Source organism: Thermobia domestica, chromosome 15 (genome assembly GCF_964235325.1).
Source record: "Thermobia domestica chromosome 15, izTheDome1.hap1.1, whole genome shotgun sequence".
Classification (NCBI taxonomy): domain Eukaryota; kingdom Metazoa; phylum Arthropoda; class Insecta; order Zygentoma; family Lepismatidae; genus Thermobia; species Thermobia domestica.
In genome coordinates, this window is record NC_137468.1 from 7,551,481 (window position 1) to 7,570,681 (window position 19,201).

Sequence of the window (19,201 nt, forward strand, 5' to 3'; positions counted from 1 at the left end):
CATTCCTATCCCAACTTTTATTTCACGTTCACACTTTATATCATCACTAATAATACTAACAAGATATCGACAACTAGTCACCTGTTTTATATTCTCCCTTCCTACGTCTATATTTGACACCGACCCCTTCGTTCCAATCACCATGGCTTTTTGTCTTTCTCGACATTTGCCAAGCTCCTCAAGTTAGGGAAATTAAACTCAATATTAATAAAACAAAATAAATATTTAAAAAAAATGTTTTCTTTAAAAAATAAAATGAAACAAATCGCTCTAGTAAGTAAAAATAACTGTTTTCAAGAAAATTACTTTTTAAAATGGTTCTATTTATTAATGACTAAATAAGAAAAGGAAGGGAGGAAATATCCTAATGTATAATCAATTTAAAAATTCTTCAATTCTCATGTAAATCAAATGACACTAATATGAGAGCGCTCCCCATATTTTTCTTTTCTTGTCATGCATAAATAGAAAACTTTTAAAGTAATATTGTTGAAAACTTTTTTTTTTACTTTTTAATAGATTTGTTTTATTTTATTTTTTTTAGCAAAAGCACGTTTTTTAAAAAATGTTTTTATTTTTATTTTTTTACTTTTAGTACGATTTGTTATTTCCTTATTTTTCTGTAAAGAAATTATATCTTCAAAAATATTTCTTTTTCAAATGTGTAATGAAAAATCGAGAAAATTTGAAATGTTGGTGAACTTGTGAATGTTAACCCCTGTATGTTAGATGATCCCGCTTTACTCAACACCAAAGCGCGTTGCATACGAGATCAATATCTAAGAAATTAAATCTTTCAATTTAACGCTTCATGATTATATGCCCTTTAGACTAAGTGAGACGTATGATTACGGCAAATGAATGATGATAGAAGAATTGGTGGAATGATAATGTGGGAGGAAATGGGAGTACCCCAAGAAAACCCACGGACACAATATTGCCCACCACAAAATTATTTGGCCGGGGATCGAACTTGGGATCCCATGCACCAGAGGTAGCTTTCTACCACTGAACCATCGTGCTTCCTATATCTATCTTTCAAATAAAGATCTAAGTTTAAGAAATATAAAAGTAATAATGGGATATTATATTGTCACCTGCGTATGTCATCGTGCAAAATATTATTGTATGGCGTCGGGAAATCAGTTAAGGTAGTAAGATCTGTTGACACGATTGGAAGTACTGTAAGTTAAGGAGCAGCATGTAAAAATAAGTTGACACATGTCCCAGCATCTTAGAAAATTCCGCTTTCAACGGGACAGGGCCGTGCTATGGAAAATCAGCGACCGGGGGCGAGAGTATACGACGGCGCCCCCATTCTTATATTCCAAACAATTTTTCGTATCTTTTTTCCTTTTTTCTCCCGAATTTGTCGCCCCCTTACTTCGGCGCCCGGGGCCGTCGCCCTTCCCCCCACGGCACGGCCCCGCAACGGGAGACATTTCGGTTAGACTTTAATTCTGCATTCATAAAACTGCGAAAGGGAGAAAAGGATTGAACAGGGTTCAAAATGTTATTTTTGAACACAGCTACCGTCTGGGCTAAAACAGGTTTTCATCACTTTATTTCGACGTAAATATGCATCGTAAAGGGAACGGGGGTGCTTAAATATACAATTTTCAAATATTTGCCATAAACCTATTTTTCCCGTGCAAAGAACAGACATTTCAGCTATTTATTATATAATTTGCTGTTAATGAGATATTAGCCAGTAATAAGAAAATAGAGAAAAGTGTAATGAAATGAATACTGGAAGAAGTCTGTGTTTGTAGGTTTCCTTAAGGAAATTTCCCTCGACTAACAAATATTTTCCCTTTCCTCATCAAATTTTCTCTTGTTTGCTGACTGTCCAATTCCTATGACAGAAGTTATGTGATAAGATTAGTTTAGGTATATTAAAGAAAGTGCCAACCATATTTGTTTCATTTTCTTTTTGCTTCTTTTTTTTTTAAAAAAAAAAATATACACACAAATACACCCAACCAACAATGGATGTAAATTATTCTATTTTGAACACACATTGAAACTATTCCCATTATAAAGGTTTAGTTCTGAAGAAATATGTAAGAATTTATATTGACCACTCAGTCAGTGCGAGAATTTCCCTGGATTTTCACGTTTTATGGACGAATTCCCTTTTTGCTAAATTTATCTACGAATTTTCCCTACATTAGGGAAATTTCCCTTAAACTACGAACACTGGAACAAGCTTACCGCAATGAGGGGGAGGGGGCTGAGTGAATGAGTTTTTCTGATGTTACCCCTCTCTGCAATCTTTCCCACAGCCGAAACTTTGCTGAATTGCTTTCTCGCACCTGAAAACAGTACATTCACACCTATTTTCTTACGTCTGTTTTCCGCTCTTTATTTGATTTTTATAATAATAAACTAACTCACTCTATGGCCTATGGAACCCGGAGGTTCAATGCCGCGTTCACAAAAGCTCTCCACTGACTTCTATCCTTAGCCAACTGGATCCAGTTTCTACTTTATATTCCTATTTCTTCGAGTTCCATCTTAATATTATTCTCCCATCTGCGGCTAGGTCTTCATAATGGTCGTTTTCCCATTGGTCTTCCAGTTAAGACTTTGAAAGCGTTCTTACTTTCCTCCATCCTGGCTACATGACCCGCCCACCTAAGCCTCCTAGATTTGATGACTCCTAACAGTGTTTGGTAAACGGTATAAATTATGTAGCTCCTCGTTATGAAGTTTCCGCCATTCCCCATTCCCGTTCCTCTTCGGTCCGAATATTCGTCTCAGGATCTTGTTCTCAAATACTTTCAGTCTATGCTCTTTCCTCAGATTAAGCGACCATGTTTCGCAACCATACAGAACAACAGGCATGATTATCGTTTTATATATATTTTAAGCTTCAAATTCCTCTACAGAATTCGCGATGACAAAGAGATTTTGAACTAAATAATAAAACGAATTACCTGCTTTTAGTCAACATTTTATTTCTTCGCGAATATGGTTTTCATCTGCTAATATTGATCCTAGGTATTTGAAAGCATCCACTTTATCAAAAGTATTATTTGATATTTTAGCATCCATAATTTGCCGTATTTATAATAATAAATAATAATAATAATGAATAGTACTATATATGGTAGACGATCGATGAAACTCACCGCTCTTGATTAACTTATCACGGTTATAGAACTTAACGAGCTTATTTTCTATTGAAACAATTACACATAATCAGAGCACGTTGTTATTATGTAATTCTGCAATGTCTCCTACGTATAAGCGAGATTACATTTCACGCAAAAGGAAGACCTAGAAAAAACATGCACTTATTTGAACATACAAACGTTTGAATGGAAAACAATGACAAGTTTCTCTGAACAAAAGACACAAGAACTTTCACTTACCCATGATCCGGTTGAGCCCCATCTTCGGAGTTTACGTGATAATCCGTACGATCCAAAAGGCATCGCGACGCACGATGCTAGCATTGTTTCATACACATCCACCCACAATAGCCTCCATATATTGAAGGCACTTGAGTCACACGCAAGGCATGCCACAACGCGTGCGAAGAATAAAAAAATTCACTAAAAGATTTCGCGTTTATTATGATATGTTTGACGACTGTCTGGCGAGTACGAAATCAGAATTTAGATCGCAAGAGAGTTAGGCTAGAAATTCATATTGCGATTTGCTTAATTAAAAAAAAAAAGTACGGACTTTTTAATACATTTTTACATTTAGAAATAAAGCGGGCACTACTTCAATATTGCACAATTAATGAACCATGTTGAACGTCGTGAAAGGATTAACTGCGAGTTAATTTTTTTGCGGAAGAAACAACAGGAAATTCGAAGCCTCTGCTCGATAATGTCAACATCCGCTTGCGATAGCTGTTGTTACACGGTAACATATCAAAAACTAGCAAGAAAAAAAGTAACAATTCGTTGAACACTTTTGCTACAAGCTACTAGGAGTGATAACCACATATTCGCGTATCCCAGGACGGGGTTTGAAAAGATATTTCACTAACTACCAATGTTCTCCAAGTGTCTTTTACCAGAAGCATTGCCGGCAATAAAAATGAAAAAGAACATACACCGAGAGGAGTGGAGGGGAGTCTTCAAGAACAGGTGTACTTCTACGGGATCGTTATTAAAGATCCTGTGTGGTAGGATGTCAAGGTGCACATGAGAACTGAAAAAGCGGGCTAAGACCATCGTTTTCTTCCCATCGCTTCTTGCCTTGTGCTGAATGCAGCTGCTAGTACAACACTTGAAAAATCCTCCAATATGACAATATTCGACACACGTACTACAAGCTCAGATTCACACTGTAACATCAGCCGCCAACTTCTCGAAGAACGTTGAGGTAATACTGCACGCACTGTACGGTCACTCGAATACTACTCGACGACTGCGTTCGTTATTCAGAAGCTTTCCTCACGACAGAAGCTCCACTGACACAGTCGCACCAGGTAGGGAGATTGGTTGACTGGTTAAGAAAACCGGAAAAGGCTCTCATCAAAATAAAAAAAAGGTGGTAGCACCACCTTTTCGCATTTCTATTGTACTTCACTGCAGAACTCTGAATGTAGTAGGAAACACACACACACACAAATACTACAGCATTACTGAGACAACCTTATTATTCTTCCTTATTTCACGACCCGCTACACTCGACATCTCCACTTTCACCGTCATACATCTCAAAGAAACATCACTTTTTTTTTCACTTGCATCATTTTGAAGAAACATTTCAATGACATCGCTCTTATACAATATCAAGACAAGAGATTTATACAAGAAGGATATCAACATTTCAATTGTCTCAGAAAAAAATGAAACGAAATGAAATCTTTAAGTTTTACGTCCCACGGTTATGCCGGTTAGGCTAAAGGAGACGGTGATGAGAGATGAGAAAAATGGTGGAATGAAGAAAGTAGGAGGAAACGGGAGAACCCCGAGAAAACCCGAGCACGGTGTTTGTCAAAGTCTGCAAAGCAAACACGAACGGAACAGTCACATCACGTACTTTACAATTTGCATTCAATATGAAAATTTACAGAAAATTATTAACATCTGAGGAATGTGTCTTATTCGACTCCTCAGTGAGGACTTCTTAACTAAACAAAGCAAAATCCGTCGAAGTAGATTACGGTACTTTTCCCCCCTATTTCTTCTTAACTCAGTCGGTTGGTTACTTGGTTTGGAGTTACGCTTTCAGCACCGAAGCTAGATGAGACGTGGACCTGCAGCTTAACGTGGGATCCAAACCAGGAGCTCACACCAGGAATCGAACTCAGGTGTCCCGCATTGTAGGTACACACGATAACAATATAGCCACAAGAAAGCTTCACAATCATACAAAAAGCACGATGGGATAGTACCTTCATAAATTTCTTCTTACTTTCGAGTGATGGTATGAGAGAATAAGTACGGTGACAGTTTTTTAACGGATCTACACGTTTCATGACCCATCCTCAAAAATAAAAGGGTTTATTTTGGGAATTTCCTTAATACCCCAATAACAGGGAGAATTTTTGAAACTTGCTTCTTACCTCCAAAAATGATAGGGTTCATTTTTCGAATTTCCTTCTTACCCCAAAATAACAGGATTTATTTTTCAAATTTCCTTTTTACCCCCAAAAATAACGGAGTATTTTTGGAATTTCCTTCTTACTCTCCAAAATAACAGGAATTATTTTTCGAATTCCCTTCATACCCCCCAAAATAATACGAACTGTTTTTCGAATTTCCTTCTTACCCCCCAGAATAATAGGAATTACTTTTTGAACTTCCCTCTTACCTCCAAAAGTAACACGAATTATTTTTCGAATTTCCTTCTTCCCCCCCCCCCAAATAACAGTTTTTTTTAAATTTCCTTCTTACTCCAAAAATGACAGGATTTATTTCTGAAATTTCCTTCTTAGCCCCAAAAGTAACAGAAATTATTTTTTCGAATTTCCTTCTTACCCCAAAAGTAACAGAATTTTTTTTTTCGAATTTCCTTCTTACAAATAACAGGAATTACTTTTCGAATTTCCTTCTATCACCAAAAACAACAGGAATAATTTTTCAAATTTCCTTACCCTCAAAAATGACGATTTATTTTTCGAATTTTTTTGCCTCCCCCCTCCACACACAATAAGAGGATTTTTAAAAAAAAAATTCCTTCTTATCCTCAAAAATAAGTGTAGTTTATTGAAGGATGAAAATTAGAAAATAAAACGATTTTCTCGAAAACGGCTCTATTGATTTTGTTTATATTTCGTACATCAATGTTTTATTAACATTATACTGCGGTATAATTCTTTTTTTTTCTTAAAAAAAAAAAGTAGTTTACCACTCTTGTGGTTGAGTTCTTTCTGAGCGATTTTCTTAAACACGATTCAGTCGACATTCTTCATATTTTATAAATAAATGTTTCATTAATAACCTAACAATATGTTATGAGTCATTTATATTGTATATTCAGTATTCGTGCACGTACACTATGCCGTGTAGGCAAAAGGAGACGGTAATGATGAGAAATGAATCAATTGGTGGAATGAAAGAAGGGGAGAATCCCGAGAAAACCAAACAGTATTTGTCAACTACAAAACTCACTTGGCACGAGCTGATATAGAAATAGGAACCCAACAAACCACAAGTGAACGCTCTACCGCTGAGCTACCGCCCCCTCATAAGCAGTAAAAATACATATTAATGTGCATCGTTCTGTTCAACTTATATGCTACACAGTACATACGTGTAAAAAAAATATATATATATATATGAACCTTGCACTTACCTGATGGGAATCCTTCCTGTCCTTCAATATGTACAACGTAGATCCCCGAAGAACTGCCCAAATCTGTTTCCATGAACGATCGGCTGCCCGCTGAAAGACAATAATAATAATAATAATAATAATAATAATAATAATAATAATAATAATAATAATAATAATAATAATAATAATAAAACTTAATGTTTTGAGTCTAAAACCAAGAAAAAATACTACTAATATATGCATAGGTGAAATTTTCAAATTTTCTTCAATAAAATAGACTACACTTCTGCTGTATTACATGTTATGAACTAACAATGTTAATTTGATTCCTAACTAAAAGAAACAGTAATGTGAATACACTAAAACGGTTGTCATGTGGTTGATGTGATATGCAAAGTAAAACTAAAATTAACAGACTGTTACAAAATAGTTGAGGAATACGGGATGAAAACAAGTCGAGATGAAGCAATCTTAGAAGCTCCACTGTGACATACAGCCTCTGTTATCGAGCCGACCCTTTTTCTGGCCGAGCTCGGCCACCAAATATAGCGAGCTTGATTTCTTAGGCGATGGACTACTTGCCCACCAAATTTCGTTCCGATTCGGCCAGTGGTTACCGAGGTATGAACTACTACATACAGGTCGAGCCGAGCCAAACCGAGCCTGAGACGAGATGAGACAGAACTCTTCCAATTGAAACATTTTTCGATATCAGACAGCTTTTCCAACTGAAACCGATACAATTTTAGAGGCGACAACACCTCATCCAAGTAAAACCGGTAAGTTTTCCGAGACGATACAGAACTCTTCCAATCGAAACCAATACATTTTAGAGACGATATAAAACTCTTTCAAATGAAACTGCTACATTTTCGAGACGAAATAGCTCCTCCAATTCAACTGAAATCTATAGTTTCCAGACGAGATACATTAAAACCGATACATTTTTTGAAGATGAAATAGTGCTCTTCGAATTGTAATGGTTACATTTTTCGGGACGAGACAGCTATTCAATTGGTCATTACCTTTTTCGAGACGAGACAGCCAAGGCTTGTCTTATGAGCATCCCTAATACTTCATATGAAGTAAAAATGTGAACATTACGAAGGAACAGTGGAAATTAACTGGAAGCATTCGAGATGTGAGTATGGAGGAAAACGAAGAAAATTAGTTGTGTGGAACGAAACAACAAATTATGGTTTAACAGCGAAAGTTGAGAGGGTAAAAATAGTTCAGGCAGTTAATAAGGGAAAATAAACTGGGAAGACATTGAGAAGACACAGTTTTCTTTTTTTTTTTTTTTTTTTTTAAAAAAAAAAAAGTTTTACGTCTTTATCCAACACCGAGGGTATGAAAGTTGGGATCTATTATTATTGAAGACAACGAACCACGACTGGGGATTAAATATGGTGCAGTTAGCGAGTGCACAGATAATAGAACGGACGCCACCGGCTCCAGTCCGAGAAAATTGACCTGTATTTATGTCCTTTGTCAGCAGTGCGACTATATTGGATGAGTCCTAAAGTACATTTTCCCATTGAGAATCGAACCTGCTACCTCCTGCATCCATGGCATACACTCTAGCTACTAGACTACGAAAAAGGAGTGTGGAAAGAATATGATTGGTGTTGGGGTTAATATATGACATTAATAGAGAATAATTCGTTGTTGAATGTCAGAGATGTGCAAAACCGCAGAAAAAGCGAGATGAAGCGATTTTTTTTTTAAAAAAAGAAAAGATGTTACGACGTATGAGAGAGACTTGACAAAGATTCGTCCGTAGCTAAAAGAGAAGAATGTCACAAAAGTTGTAAAAACATAAAACAATATAAGAGAAACATGTTGTGCTTACCTTTCCATCGACTTGAGAGATCTTGCAATGCAACCATCCTTCCTTTTGGATTTGGTTTTCTTTGTTGTCAACGAGGGTCGAGGTCGGAGAGGGCAGAGCGTGAGAGCCGTCAACAAATGTCCTTCGCAGCTTCTGGGAGCCAGGGCCTTCTTGCGTTGCATCACCAGGGCTGAAAGCAACACCCAAAAACTAAATACCAGCCACGTAATTTTCAACACATTAGATCTCGTTTACTAAAAAAAACAAATGTCACCCATTTCTATTTTAGATGGTGTGGATCAATGTGGTAGCTAACAGACATCTCAGTCTATGTATCACACTAACAGATGTCACTACCTGCGCTGTCATTCAAGTATATCGCTACTGCACGGCGAGGAGCAACCACTTTATACGTATCAACGCTCCTGGGGAAATAGTATAACTCTTAACGCTTCCCAAATAGCTAGTGTTCGCGAGAAGTTTCTATGGCGAGTTCTCTCGGGCGCCTCGGGAGAGATGGCCAATGTTTCATTCTCAAAATTTAATCTTTTCTCTGCGTGGTCGATTTTTTCATTAAAAACGCATTCTATTATGAAAAGTATATTTTCTAGAACCTAATTAATATTTTTTTACCACAAAATTATATAAAAAATCATTCACAGTTTAAGATTGTGAAAAAAAAAAACTATTGTCATCTCATCAGGATTTTTTTTTTTTTTTTGGCTGGAAAAATCGTTAAGGAAGTCAGAATGCCTAATATCAGAGGAATATTAATTAAGTGACATTTGCAAATCTTTGAAATGAAATTAAATCTTTGAGTTTTACGTCCCACGGTTAAAGGAGTCGGTGATTATCAGAAATGAATGAAATGATGGAATGAGGAAAGTGTGAGGAAACGGGAGAACCCCGAGAAAACCCACGAGCACGGTGTGTGTCCACCACAAAGCCCACACATCGCGAGCTGGGATCGAACCAGAGACCCCAAACTCCGTAGGAGAACGCTCTGCCACTGAGCCACCGCACCCCCCATAATTGACATTTGCACGTAAATACATGTGTTAATTAAAGCATAATTACGGAGTTATTCGAGCTTTCGTGTTTTGCGCCTTTTGCAACATGATTTTATGGAGGACGGGATCTACTACTAGGAACTCCCATACTGTATACGACGTTTCCCATCAAACAATGTCACCTCCAAGGCGGCTAGATTACAAGACTATGACGCTGATCCCAGCTTACACAACTATTGTACACACGGCATCCCTAATTCTAAACCTGTTCCTCTAATCCAACTATTAATTTTCAGTTCCTTATTCTTCTTTTTCGAAGGGAAAGAAACTAGTCATCCTACCCTAGCTCTATTTTTTTAATAGTCTCACATAACTACCTTACGATAAGTGGGCTAGAACATTTCCAGGCAGAACACCCAGGGATAGATGTTAATTTTTTTTTTTAAATAATATATTCGTTTCTTCTAATAAGATGTTCGAAAATTTGTTTTTAATAATTATTTTCTTTGAATTTATCGGAACATTTATTGTATAACAAGTATTGGATTGTCTGAATTACAAAAGCACTAGAATGGGTTGGAAAAAATATTTAGCTTAACGTTCCACGATTATGTAAGGGAAAGGATGATTAAGACAAGTGAATGATGGTGGAAGAATTGGTGGAATGAAAATGTAGGAGTATCCGGAAAAACCCACGGACAAGATGTGTCCATCACAAACTTCCTGTCGGGAATCGAACCGGGGACCTCATGCACCTGACGCAAGCGCTGTACCATTAGGCCACCGTACCTTCCTTAGAATGGAATGGAGAAAGGTGCCTAAAATCATTTTGAAAAGATTATGCCAGATGAAAGAGAGAGGTGAGTGTTCTTGCTTCGTATTCGACAGGTTGCGGGTTCGAAGCCCGAACTCTCGTCCTGTCCTGTCTTCAATTTCACCCGTCGAATGTATAGATTGTCCCTTTAACGTACGCCTAGCCAGGTGAATGCAGAGACTGTCCCTTTAACGTACGCCTAGCCACTTTTCAAGTCTTAAATTTTCTTATTTTCATATTATTCTCCAAAAGCAGAATCAGCAAACTTTCTTTTTCTTTTTTCTTTAGAGGTCAGGCAGGACAGAATAAAAACAAAAGCGTTAAGTACATAAACAGTTGAAGAATGCTACATTGTTTTTCCAGCGAGTCTTCCAACTTCTTTGAAATGCTCTGCTACCGTTGGAAGTGTTTCCGCCTCACGAAAAAACACATTGCGTAACAGCTTCCGTTGTTCATGCTGGTAGCCCGTGGGTACCGGTGGCAACTAACATCAGATAAAAATCATAAAAAGTATTTTAACTGTTTAAACTTCCTCCACCACCTCGAGTTAACAGCAACTTCTGATTACCATAACGCAAGACGCGTGTCTGGCGTTTATAGTGACACGCGGCGTATGTACTTTATCCTTTTTGCCTACTTGATCATATGGGACACACTTCTTGTCATAAATACATTAGCATACATGTACTACTTTTATTTGCAACTGCCAAGGTGTTTATACGGTACGGGTTTTAATTTGCTAACGGATAACTCCCAGGAGCTTCAGCTTACAGAGGCCAGGTGATGCACATTCAATTGCGTAAAGTGAGGTCAGAGCATCGAATACAAACGCCACTATCTATTTACTACCTGCAGGGCCGGCGCTAGAAGTTTTGCCGCCCTGGGCGGTTTTTTCACATACCGCACCTTTAATGTTTCCTTGCTCAAATTTTGCGGCCCCTGTTTTCTTTTTTTTTTTTTCAAATTTTACCGCCCATCAGAGGCCGCCCTGGGCGGTGGCACGGCTCGACCCCCCCTCGCGCTGGCTCTGACTACCTGTGAGGTTCAATTACACTGAATAAAACAATGAGCACCAATACCAACAACAATAATGGGCAACCTGGTGAAAGGGAATTCGTCATTGGTCAAGATACCATCCCAATATTCGTTTAGTGAAACTACTGAACATTCTTGGTTGAGGCTGAATTTTGCATTGGTCTGAAGTTTAGCGTTTTTTTCAGCAGCGAGGTTATATATATGAGATGTGAACCCGTAAGTTACCACATGAGCTCCTTCAGGGAATCAAACGCGTTCTTCTACGCCAAGGGCACATACGCTAACCATATAACCAGGGCCGACTCTACCATATGTGAAACATGTGCATTTGCACAGGGTGGGAAGTTTCGAAGAACGGCAAAATCTGTCATAACTATATTATTTAAAATAAATATTTGTTGTTGGAAACATACTTCATGATGATGGTAGTTAAATTTACTAAGCTGACTTTCTATTTGAATACTATATTCATAAATCACGTTTAGGTTGTATTAGTTTAAGGTCACATGGACAGTGCTAAAGCAAATGGCCAAACTAATCCCAGCATAAATTGCTTGATTGTTGTCAAGTACAACTATTGTCCTATTACTACTATTATCCTCAAATTTACCAATTTGCCTCAGAAGCATCATTTATAGAGGAAGGGCGCTATTTGTCTCCCTAAGTTTGAGAAATAAAGAATGAGTCAGAAAAAACCTGGCCACTTTCCTCCCTCCATATTTTCTAGTATATAAGATGAACATTGGCAGCACTGTGCATAAGCAAGGGCAGACTGTCGATCTTACTCACGAATAGATTGTCAGTTGTGAAGTGTGCATACTGTGGTAAAGAACGATGAGTCAGTTAGAAAAACGAAAACTAATTGTGAACAAATACCTCGAAAATCCAGGTATGTCCTTAAATAAATTAAGCAAACTCGTAAAATACCCTCGGTCTACTGTGCAAAATGTAATTAAAAAGTACGCACAAGATTTAACTGTTGAAAGAAAACCTGGCTCAGGTAGAAAACCGGGGACTAGCCAACCGAAGCTGGAGAAAAGGGTTACTGCATTGCTGCGTCAAAATCCTTATTTATCGGAAAGAGCAGTTGCTGGTGTGGTCAAAGCGTCCCAATCTACAGTGCACAGATTTAAGCAAGGAAAAGTTTACGATCTTTCAAAGTCCAAAAGGTACCTAACCGAGACGAAAAGCAAAAAGTGACGGCAAAATCCAGAGCAAGAAAACTCTATGATCAGTACCTTACTCAATATGGATGTTGCATTATGGACGACGAAACCTATTGTGTCGCTGATTTCAGTCAAATTCCCGGAAAGGAGTAGTACGTGGCACTGAAGAGGGGAGATTTGCAGGATAAATTTAAACAACGGAAGGCATCCAAATATCCCAAACAATATTTGATTTGGCAAGCTATTTGTTCATGCGGTAAAAAAAGCAAAGCGTTCATCACAACAGGGACAATTAACGGCGAAATTTATACGAAGGAGTGTTTACAAAAACGCTTGTATCCATTTGTGATGTCATACAGTAACTCTGTTTTCTTTTGGCCAGATCTTGCTACCTCTCACTACTCTAAAGCAGCCACTGATTGTTATAAAGAAAAGGGTATCGTCGCAGTTCGAAGAGAGGCAAATTCACCAAATTGCCCTGAACTTAGGCCAATTGAAAAATATTGGGCCCACATTAAAAGAACATTGAAAACATCAAAAGGGAAGGCGGCTGACTTGAAAACTTTTCGTCGCAAGTGGACTGCAGCTGCCAATCAAATAACAGAAGAAGATGTGCGAACTCTTATGAAGCGGATTAAGAGTAATGTACGAGCATTTTTCCATAATTAGTTCTTTATAATATATTTTGTGTGTTTATTTTTTTAAACTTTATAGTCAACTAAAATATGCAAACGACCTTTCTTCTTTTCATTTCTTTACCTACTTTTTTGGTCAAAGTTACTGGCCAAGTTTTTTCTGACTCATTCTTTACATGCGTTTTAATAAACTGTATACTAACAGGGTCGGATTTTCTGCGAAGGGGTGCACCAATAACTTACCAGTACATCTGAATTGAATTGGATTTTTTTTAAATGCCTTTAGACACCTTTGGTGTGAATGAGGGAATGCTCTGGAAATGCTGTGTCTATTCTCGGCGAAGCCTTCTTTTAGAAAATTGACAAATTAAACTATCGATTTTGCAAAACTTAGTTTGTTTTAAACCCAAATGGAAACATGAGAGCAGAAATTTTCGGAAAGTGTTGCTATTTTCACTGCTAGCTTCTCACATTAGGTAGTGTATATTTACAGCGCACCCCCCTAAATCCGATCCTGTACTAATATACTAACAAAACACGTGAAACTCATATTGATGGACAATCTTGACTCCCTCCCCCGGAAGGCAAAATCTGTAATGATACTACTGTTCAGCCTCCCAAACTTACTGCTCTCCAGTTTGTACCATTTTCAATTAAAAATTATGCCCCCCTCCTACATATTCTAATGGGCTCAACCTGCTCCCTAAAACCCGCCTGCAGGTGTCATTCCGTAACAGTCTTTGCAAGATTCTATGTACAGCAACGGAACACACACACACACAAATGCGAAAAGTCAAACTGCTATCGCAAACTAAATGGGAAATCTTGCGCTGCGTTGACGCAAACCTATACGGAATGAAACCCTACGTCCGTAAGTCTCATGCTAGTCTTAATGACTAAGTCGAGTGATTTTGATGCGCGTGGTCTGGGTTCGATTTCCGGTGGGAGAATACTGCACGCGCTGTGGTAATTCAAATTTCACCAAGTTTTATTGAGCATCAATGAAGAGATTGGACGCTTAAGTTAATAAATAAGTTTTATGAAACCTTTTTCTTCGTCATTTCTTGCGTCATCGAATTTCCCGTGGCCTAATTCTTCCTTGTTCCGGCGCCGAAATTTCCGTCTACACCCGCCCGCTATTGCGTAGACGTTCTTCGAAGCTTAGCTGGAAAAATGATTATTCACAGTCAAGCGATCAACCCTTGCGTTAACCTTATTCCGGCTGCTCCATTGCATATCCAAATCCTGTAGTACAACAACAATAACCAACGGATGGAGGAGAGACGGTAACTCTATTGTCAGTACCTTATGACATACTGCAGTTTGGAAGATATGGCTTCACCTCACAATAGGGCTTTGATTTTCTTCTTATGACCGCAGGCCTTCTGTCACACCACACCTGCCCCTTGTTAAATCTAGCCTGCAACCGGAAATGTCTTCAGGACGTTCTTATGAAGGTAGCGTGTAACTTAGGACGACTCAAAGAAGCAGATTTTCTTTCAATGTGACGTAAGGAAAATATAATATGATGGTCAAAAAAGGCAGATGGTTATTAACGAACAGACCATACAAATTATGCTTACGTTACCGTAATCTTGGAATTTATGTAGACATCCAAGGTTCATTTTTATCACTTTCACCTCAAAATGCTGATGAATGAGAGGGTAAATGTCACACGCCAGCTTAAGCACATTTCTTATTTTCTTAACGGACAAGCTTTAACCGTCTTTTCTTTTTCTTTCGTTCTTCGTAAATGATTCATTCATGTATGAACAAATACATTCCCAACTTAGGATTTCTTGCACAATATGTTAATTCGTGCGTTCGAAAGGTTAATAAATAATAATAATAAATCTCTCGTAATGAGAACACATTTCGTCCCTCGTTCCGTAACAAGTAATCATCATATTCTCATTACATTTTATACAATGTTCAATTCTTCTTTCTGGACAGACAACAGTCTTTTAATATATGCATGATTTCGCACCGTTCCAGTGATATACAGGGTGTACTAAAAGACACCGCAGGATAGGACTAGAGATAAACAGGTCATCAAAAAGAGACATTGATATTGAAGAAAGTCATCAATGTCTAGTAGAGGTAAAAATGAAATAAAATCTTTTATTTTTACGTCCCACGATTATTCAGGTTAGGCTAAAGAAGACTGTAACGATGAGAAATAAATGCAATGGTGGAATGAATAAAGTGGGAGGAAACGGGAGAACTCCGAGAAAATCCATTAACACGGTGTTTGTCCAACACAATGTTCACTTGGCGCAATATGGGATCGAACCAAGGACACCACGTATCAGAGGTGAATGCTCTACCTCTGAGCCACCGTGCATCTAGTAGGGGTACATAGAATGAAGGAGGTACATAGAATGAGACAACCGGGCAGAGACATTCTTGGAAGGAGGCAGAAATATGGTCCAATACGGAGGCAGCGTTGTCAGAAATAGACAGTCAGGCAGCAACATGCATAGACAGGCACCAACATGACGCATCATGGATGCATTCATGTTCAGAACCACCTGGCGATGCTCGAATGGTATCACAGCCTCGAATGATGTCTTTCACCAGCTCATGAACATTCTCGAGAAGCTATGAATAGACAAGAAAGTTGAGAGATGGCCCCAAACGTAAAATTTCGTCATATTTCCTTCACGAAACGAGTCCTGAATTCTAGTAAACATATCATCGACCACCCTGTATATATCCGGAATGGCGAAGTATCATATATATCAGGGTGCAAAATTTCCGGTCGCCAGGTCGCTATTGGCGACTAGAAATTTAGAACTGTTGACCAGTGTTTAGTAGGAATTGTTTCAGCCTAAAATCCCACAGGGCTTCAGTTTCAGTTTCGCACGAAAATAATTGTCACTCAGTGAGAGAAGTCACGGAATGTGAAGTCTTGACAACGGACACGGAAAGTGAAGTCTTCCCAACGTTGTCATTCGCCCCTCCTTTCATTACTAGATTCAAATTTGCTTCCAATTGTTACATTTTGTGCAGTTTTATCAATGAGTACCGCTTAATGTGAGAGAGGCTTCAGCAGTCTGAACAGAGTTAAGATTGCTTATAGGAATTCACTGAAAACTGACACACTGGATGATTTGCTGACAATTTCCATCAATGACCCTTCACTTAAGGACTATAATCTGAAAACTGCAATCGACAACTGGTATTTCAGTGCATAGAGAGATCTTACACAAACATGAAGTCTTAAGGTAAGATTTTTTTTTTAACATGTATATGAATTGGACAATTCAAAATTGATTATCCTGAATGTAATAGCCTGGTTTTCAAATTTTATGCCCTGATGTAATCTCTTTCTTTGTCACATCGAAGGCGCGGGAGGGTGGGGGGGACTTCTCATAATTTGTACGTGAGAGATACTGGCGACCATCATTATTTTTATATTGGCGAGTGCGTCTGACTGAAATTTTGCGTCCTGATTATAAAGGAATTACTTAAGTTTTGACACAGCTTAGCGCGCCACCTTGTATATAATCATGTGTGTATATCTAATAGTTCTTGAAATAAAATGAAACTTTTCAGTTTATCGTCCTATGTTTAAATCATTTAGGCTAAGGGAGACGGATGAGTAAGGCATGTGAATGTACTCTGAGTAAACCCACGCACATGGTGTTTGTCCACCACAAACTTACTCGACCGGGGATCGTTCTACCACTGAGCCACCATACACCCCTAATAGTACTTGGTACATAGATATAAACATTGAATGTAACTATTTTCTCTCTCAAACAAACATTTTCTATGTGAGCCCTTTATCTTAACAATTGTATAGAAAACAGAATATTACAATCAGCGTACTATGGTGCGCGGAACCTGAAGGTTGGACTTCTGAAATCCAAAGCACTATCATCGTTTGAATATCGGTGGTACTGTGGCAATCTCGAATTTCGATTTTTCCTGGACAGAATTGAAATATATAAATTGAGAAATTTGAACATTACCAATCTCCATAAGACATTTTCGATTTCTTTTTGTTTTTGTATTTTGTTAATTGCAATTTTAAAATGCTCACATTTACAACAACCGTCAACTTACACGGTCTTATGCAAAGTCATTTTGACGAATGATTAGCGTCATACTAAAGGCCTGACTGGTACAGGGAACAAATGTTAGTCGAACTCTTTAGTTTGACACTAATCACACGTCAAAACGACTCCGCATATGGCCCATAGTCTCTAATTTTGTACATTCATGATTTTGTACTTTTGAAAATTAACTACAGTAGCCTATATGTTGTATTTTATCTTGTTTTAAAAATAAACTAACAAAAAAAAATCCATACCAAAATGTAAAATGACTACTAACTAGGGCTGTTCCGATAATCGTGTAATCGGGGGAACAATTCGATAAAATTTCAAAACCGTTTCGTCGATAAAGAATTTTAATTTTATCGAATTATCGAACTTCCGAGACTCTCGAAATGTTCGAGACACTCGAAGTGTTCGACTCTCGAAATGATAGAAACATTCGACGAGTTTGAGACACTCGAACTGTTCGTGAGTCTCGAATTATTTGAAAGCAGCAAATACTGAAAGATCTCGGTATGCTCGCAATTTATCGAGTCGTTTGAATATTTTGAAAAGTTCAGGATTATCGGAGTGTTTAGAAGAAACAATAGAATCGAGGTTATTATATATGTGTATGACCTACATATGAGGCGTATAGTTTCTAAATCCGCCATCTCCTTCATAAAATGTTTCGAGAAAAACAGGAAAAACTGATAACTCAGAGATTATGTGAGATAAAATTTTCTTTTTAGAAAGACTTTCCTGCTTTCTGGACATTCATTATAACTACCAAGTGATAAAAATCTCTCTCATCGTATCGGGCATGGAAAGGAATACCAGTATATCTACTTATCTAATTTTTTTGAAAATTGGAGATGGCGGATTTAGAAACTATACGCCTCATATATGCAGTGTGTTCATTTTAAAAGTTGCCTCTCTTGAAATGAAGTGAAAGAAAAGTTCCTTCTCACGTCTTAGATACTCAGAACTGCGATAATATTCGAACTTTCGATAATACCCGAAACTTCGATAGTACTCGAACTTCGATAATACCCGAAACTTCGATAATTTCAGATACTCGAACGCTTTCGAGTAATCCATGACAATTCGATAAATTTTCACTCTCGAAGTTCGATAGGTCCTCAGCCTTATCGAACACTTTTATTACTAACGAGTTTTAAGCTGAGATGTTGAAACTCATGTTCAACTGCATACTCAACGACTAGCACGTTGGTTTGTACGGTGTGATAGTTTCTCAATTAATATTGAAACTGCAAGAAATAGTATTTACTATATTTCTACCTCTTCAGGTTCTAGTAGAGAGGAAAGACTGGAAGTGGAATTTATTCTTAGGAAGATTAATTGATAACAAGAAACCGCTTCTCGCTATCTATTATCGTTTCTACTTCATATCGATCAACATTAAAAGGGAGGGGGTGATTATTGTCACTTCCGGTTTGAATACAAGGATAAGAGACTTAGAATATCTATTTTCAAACCACTACATCTATTACTAGAAAATTATGCTACCTCTTATCTTGTACGTAGACCAATACTGAAACCGGAAGTTGTAGTGAATTTCCACCACTTCCGGTTTTAGTAGAGTTAAGGATGGAGATGAAAGGTATTCTTGGGATGATTAATCGAATGCAGGAAATTGCTTCTTGTTATCTATTCAACTTTTTGCTCTATAGTAAATCACAGTAAAAAAACGGAAATGGTTGATTTTTACCATTTCCGGTTTGAATATCACCTCCGTCAACGAACTCGATTTTTATATTTTGTCCCTCGGTGTCAAATATAGAAGTAGGAGAAGAGAAAACAGAATAGATTTCGATACCTGAGTTAGTGATAATATGAAGTGTAAACGTGAAATAAAAGCAAGAAAAGAAGTGGCGAAAGAAACATTTACGAGGAAGA

General features: G+C 37.7%; 1 protein-coding gene across 16 annotated transcripts in view; it reads right to left on the bottom strand.

The window, feature by feature from the left end:
- Positions 1–19,201, bottom strand: part of RhoGAP19D (Rho GTPase activating protein at 19D) — a 510,472-nt gene that overhangs the window by 66,023 nt on the left and 425,248 nt on the right. For all 16 annotated transcript variants that reach the window (XM_081741277.1, XM_081741279.1, XM_081741278.1 and 13 more), the window contains 2 exons: positions 8,600–8,768; positions 6,766–6,855 (listed from right to left, as the gene is read on the bottom strand). In XM_081741277.1, the coding sequence (XP_081597403.1) occupies positions 6,766–6,855; positions 8,600–8,768 (259 nt within the window). The remainder of the gene's footprint in view (positions 1–6,765; positions 6,856–8,599; positions 8,769–19,201) is intronic.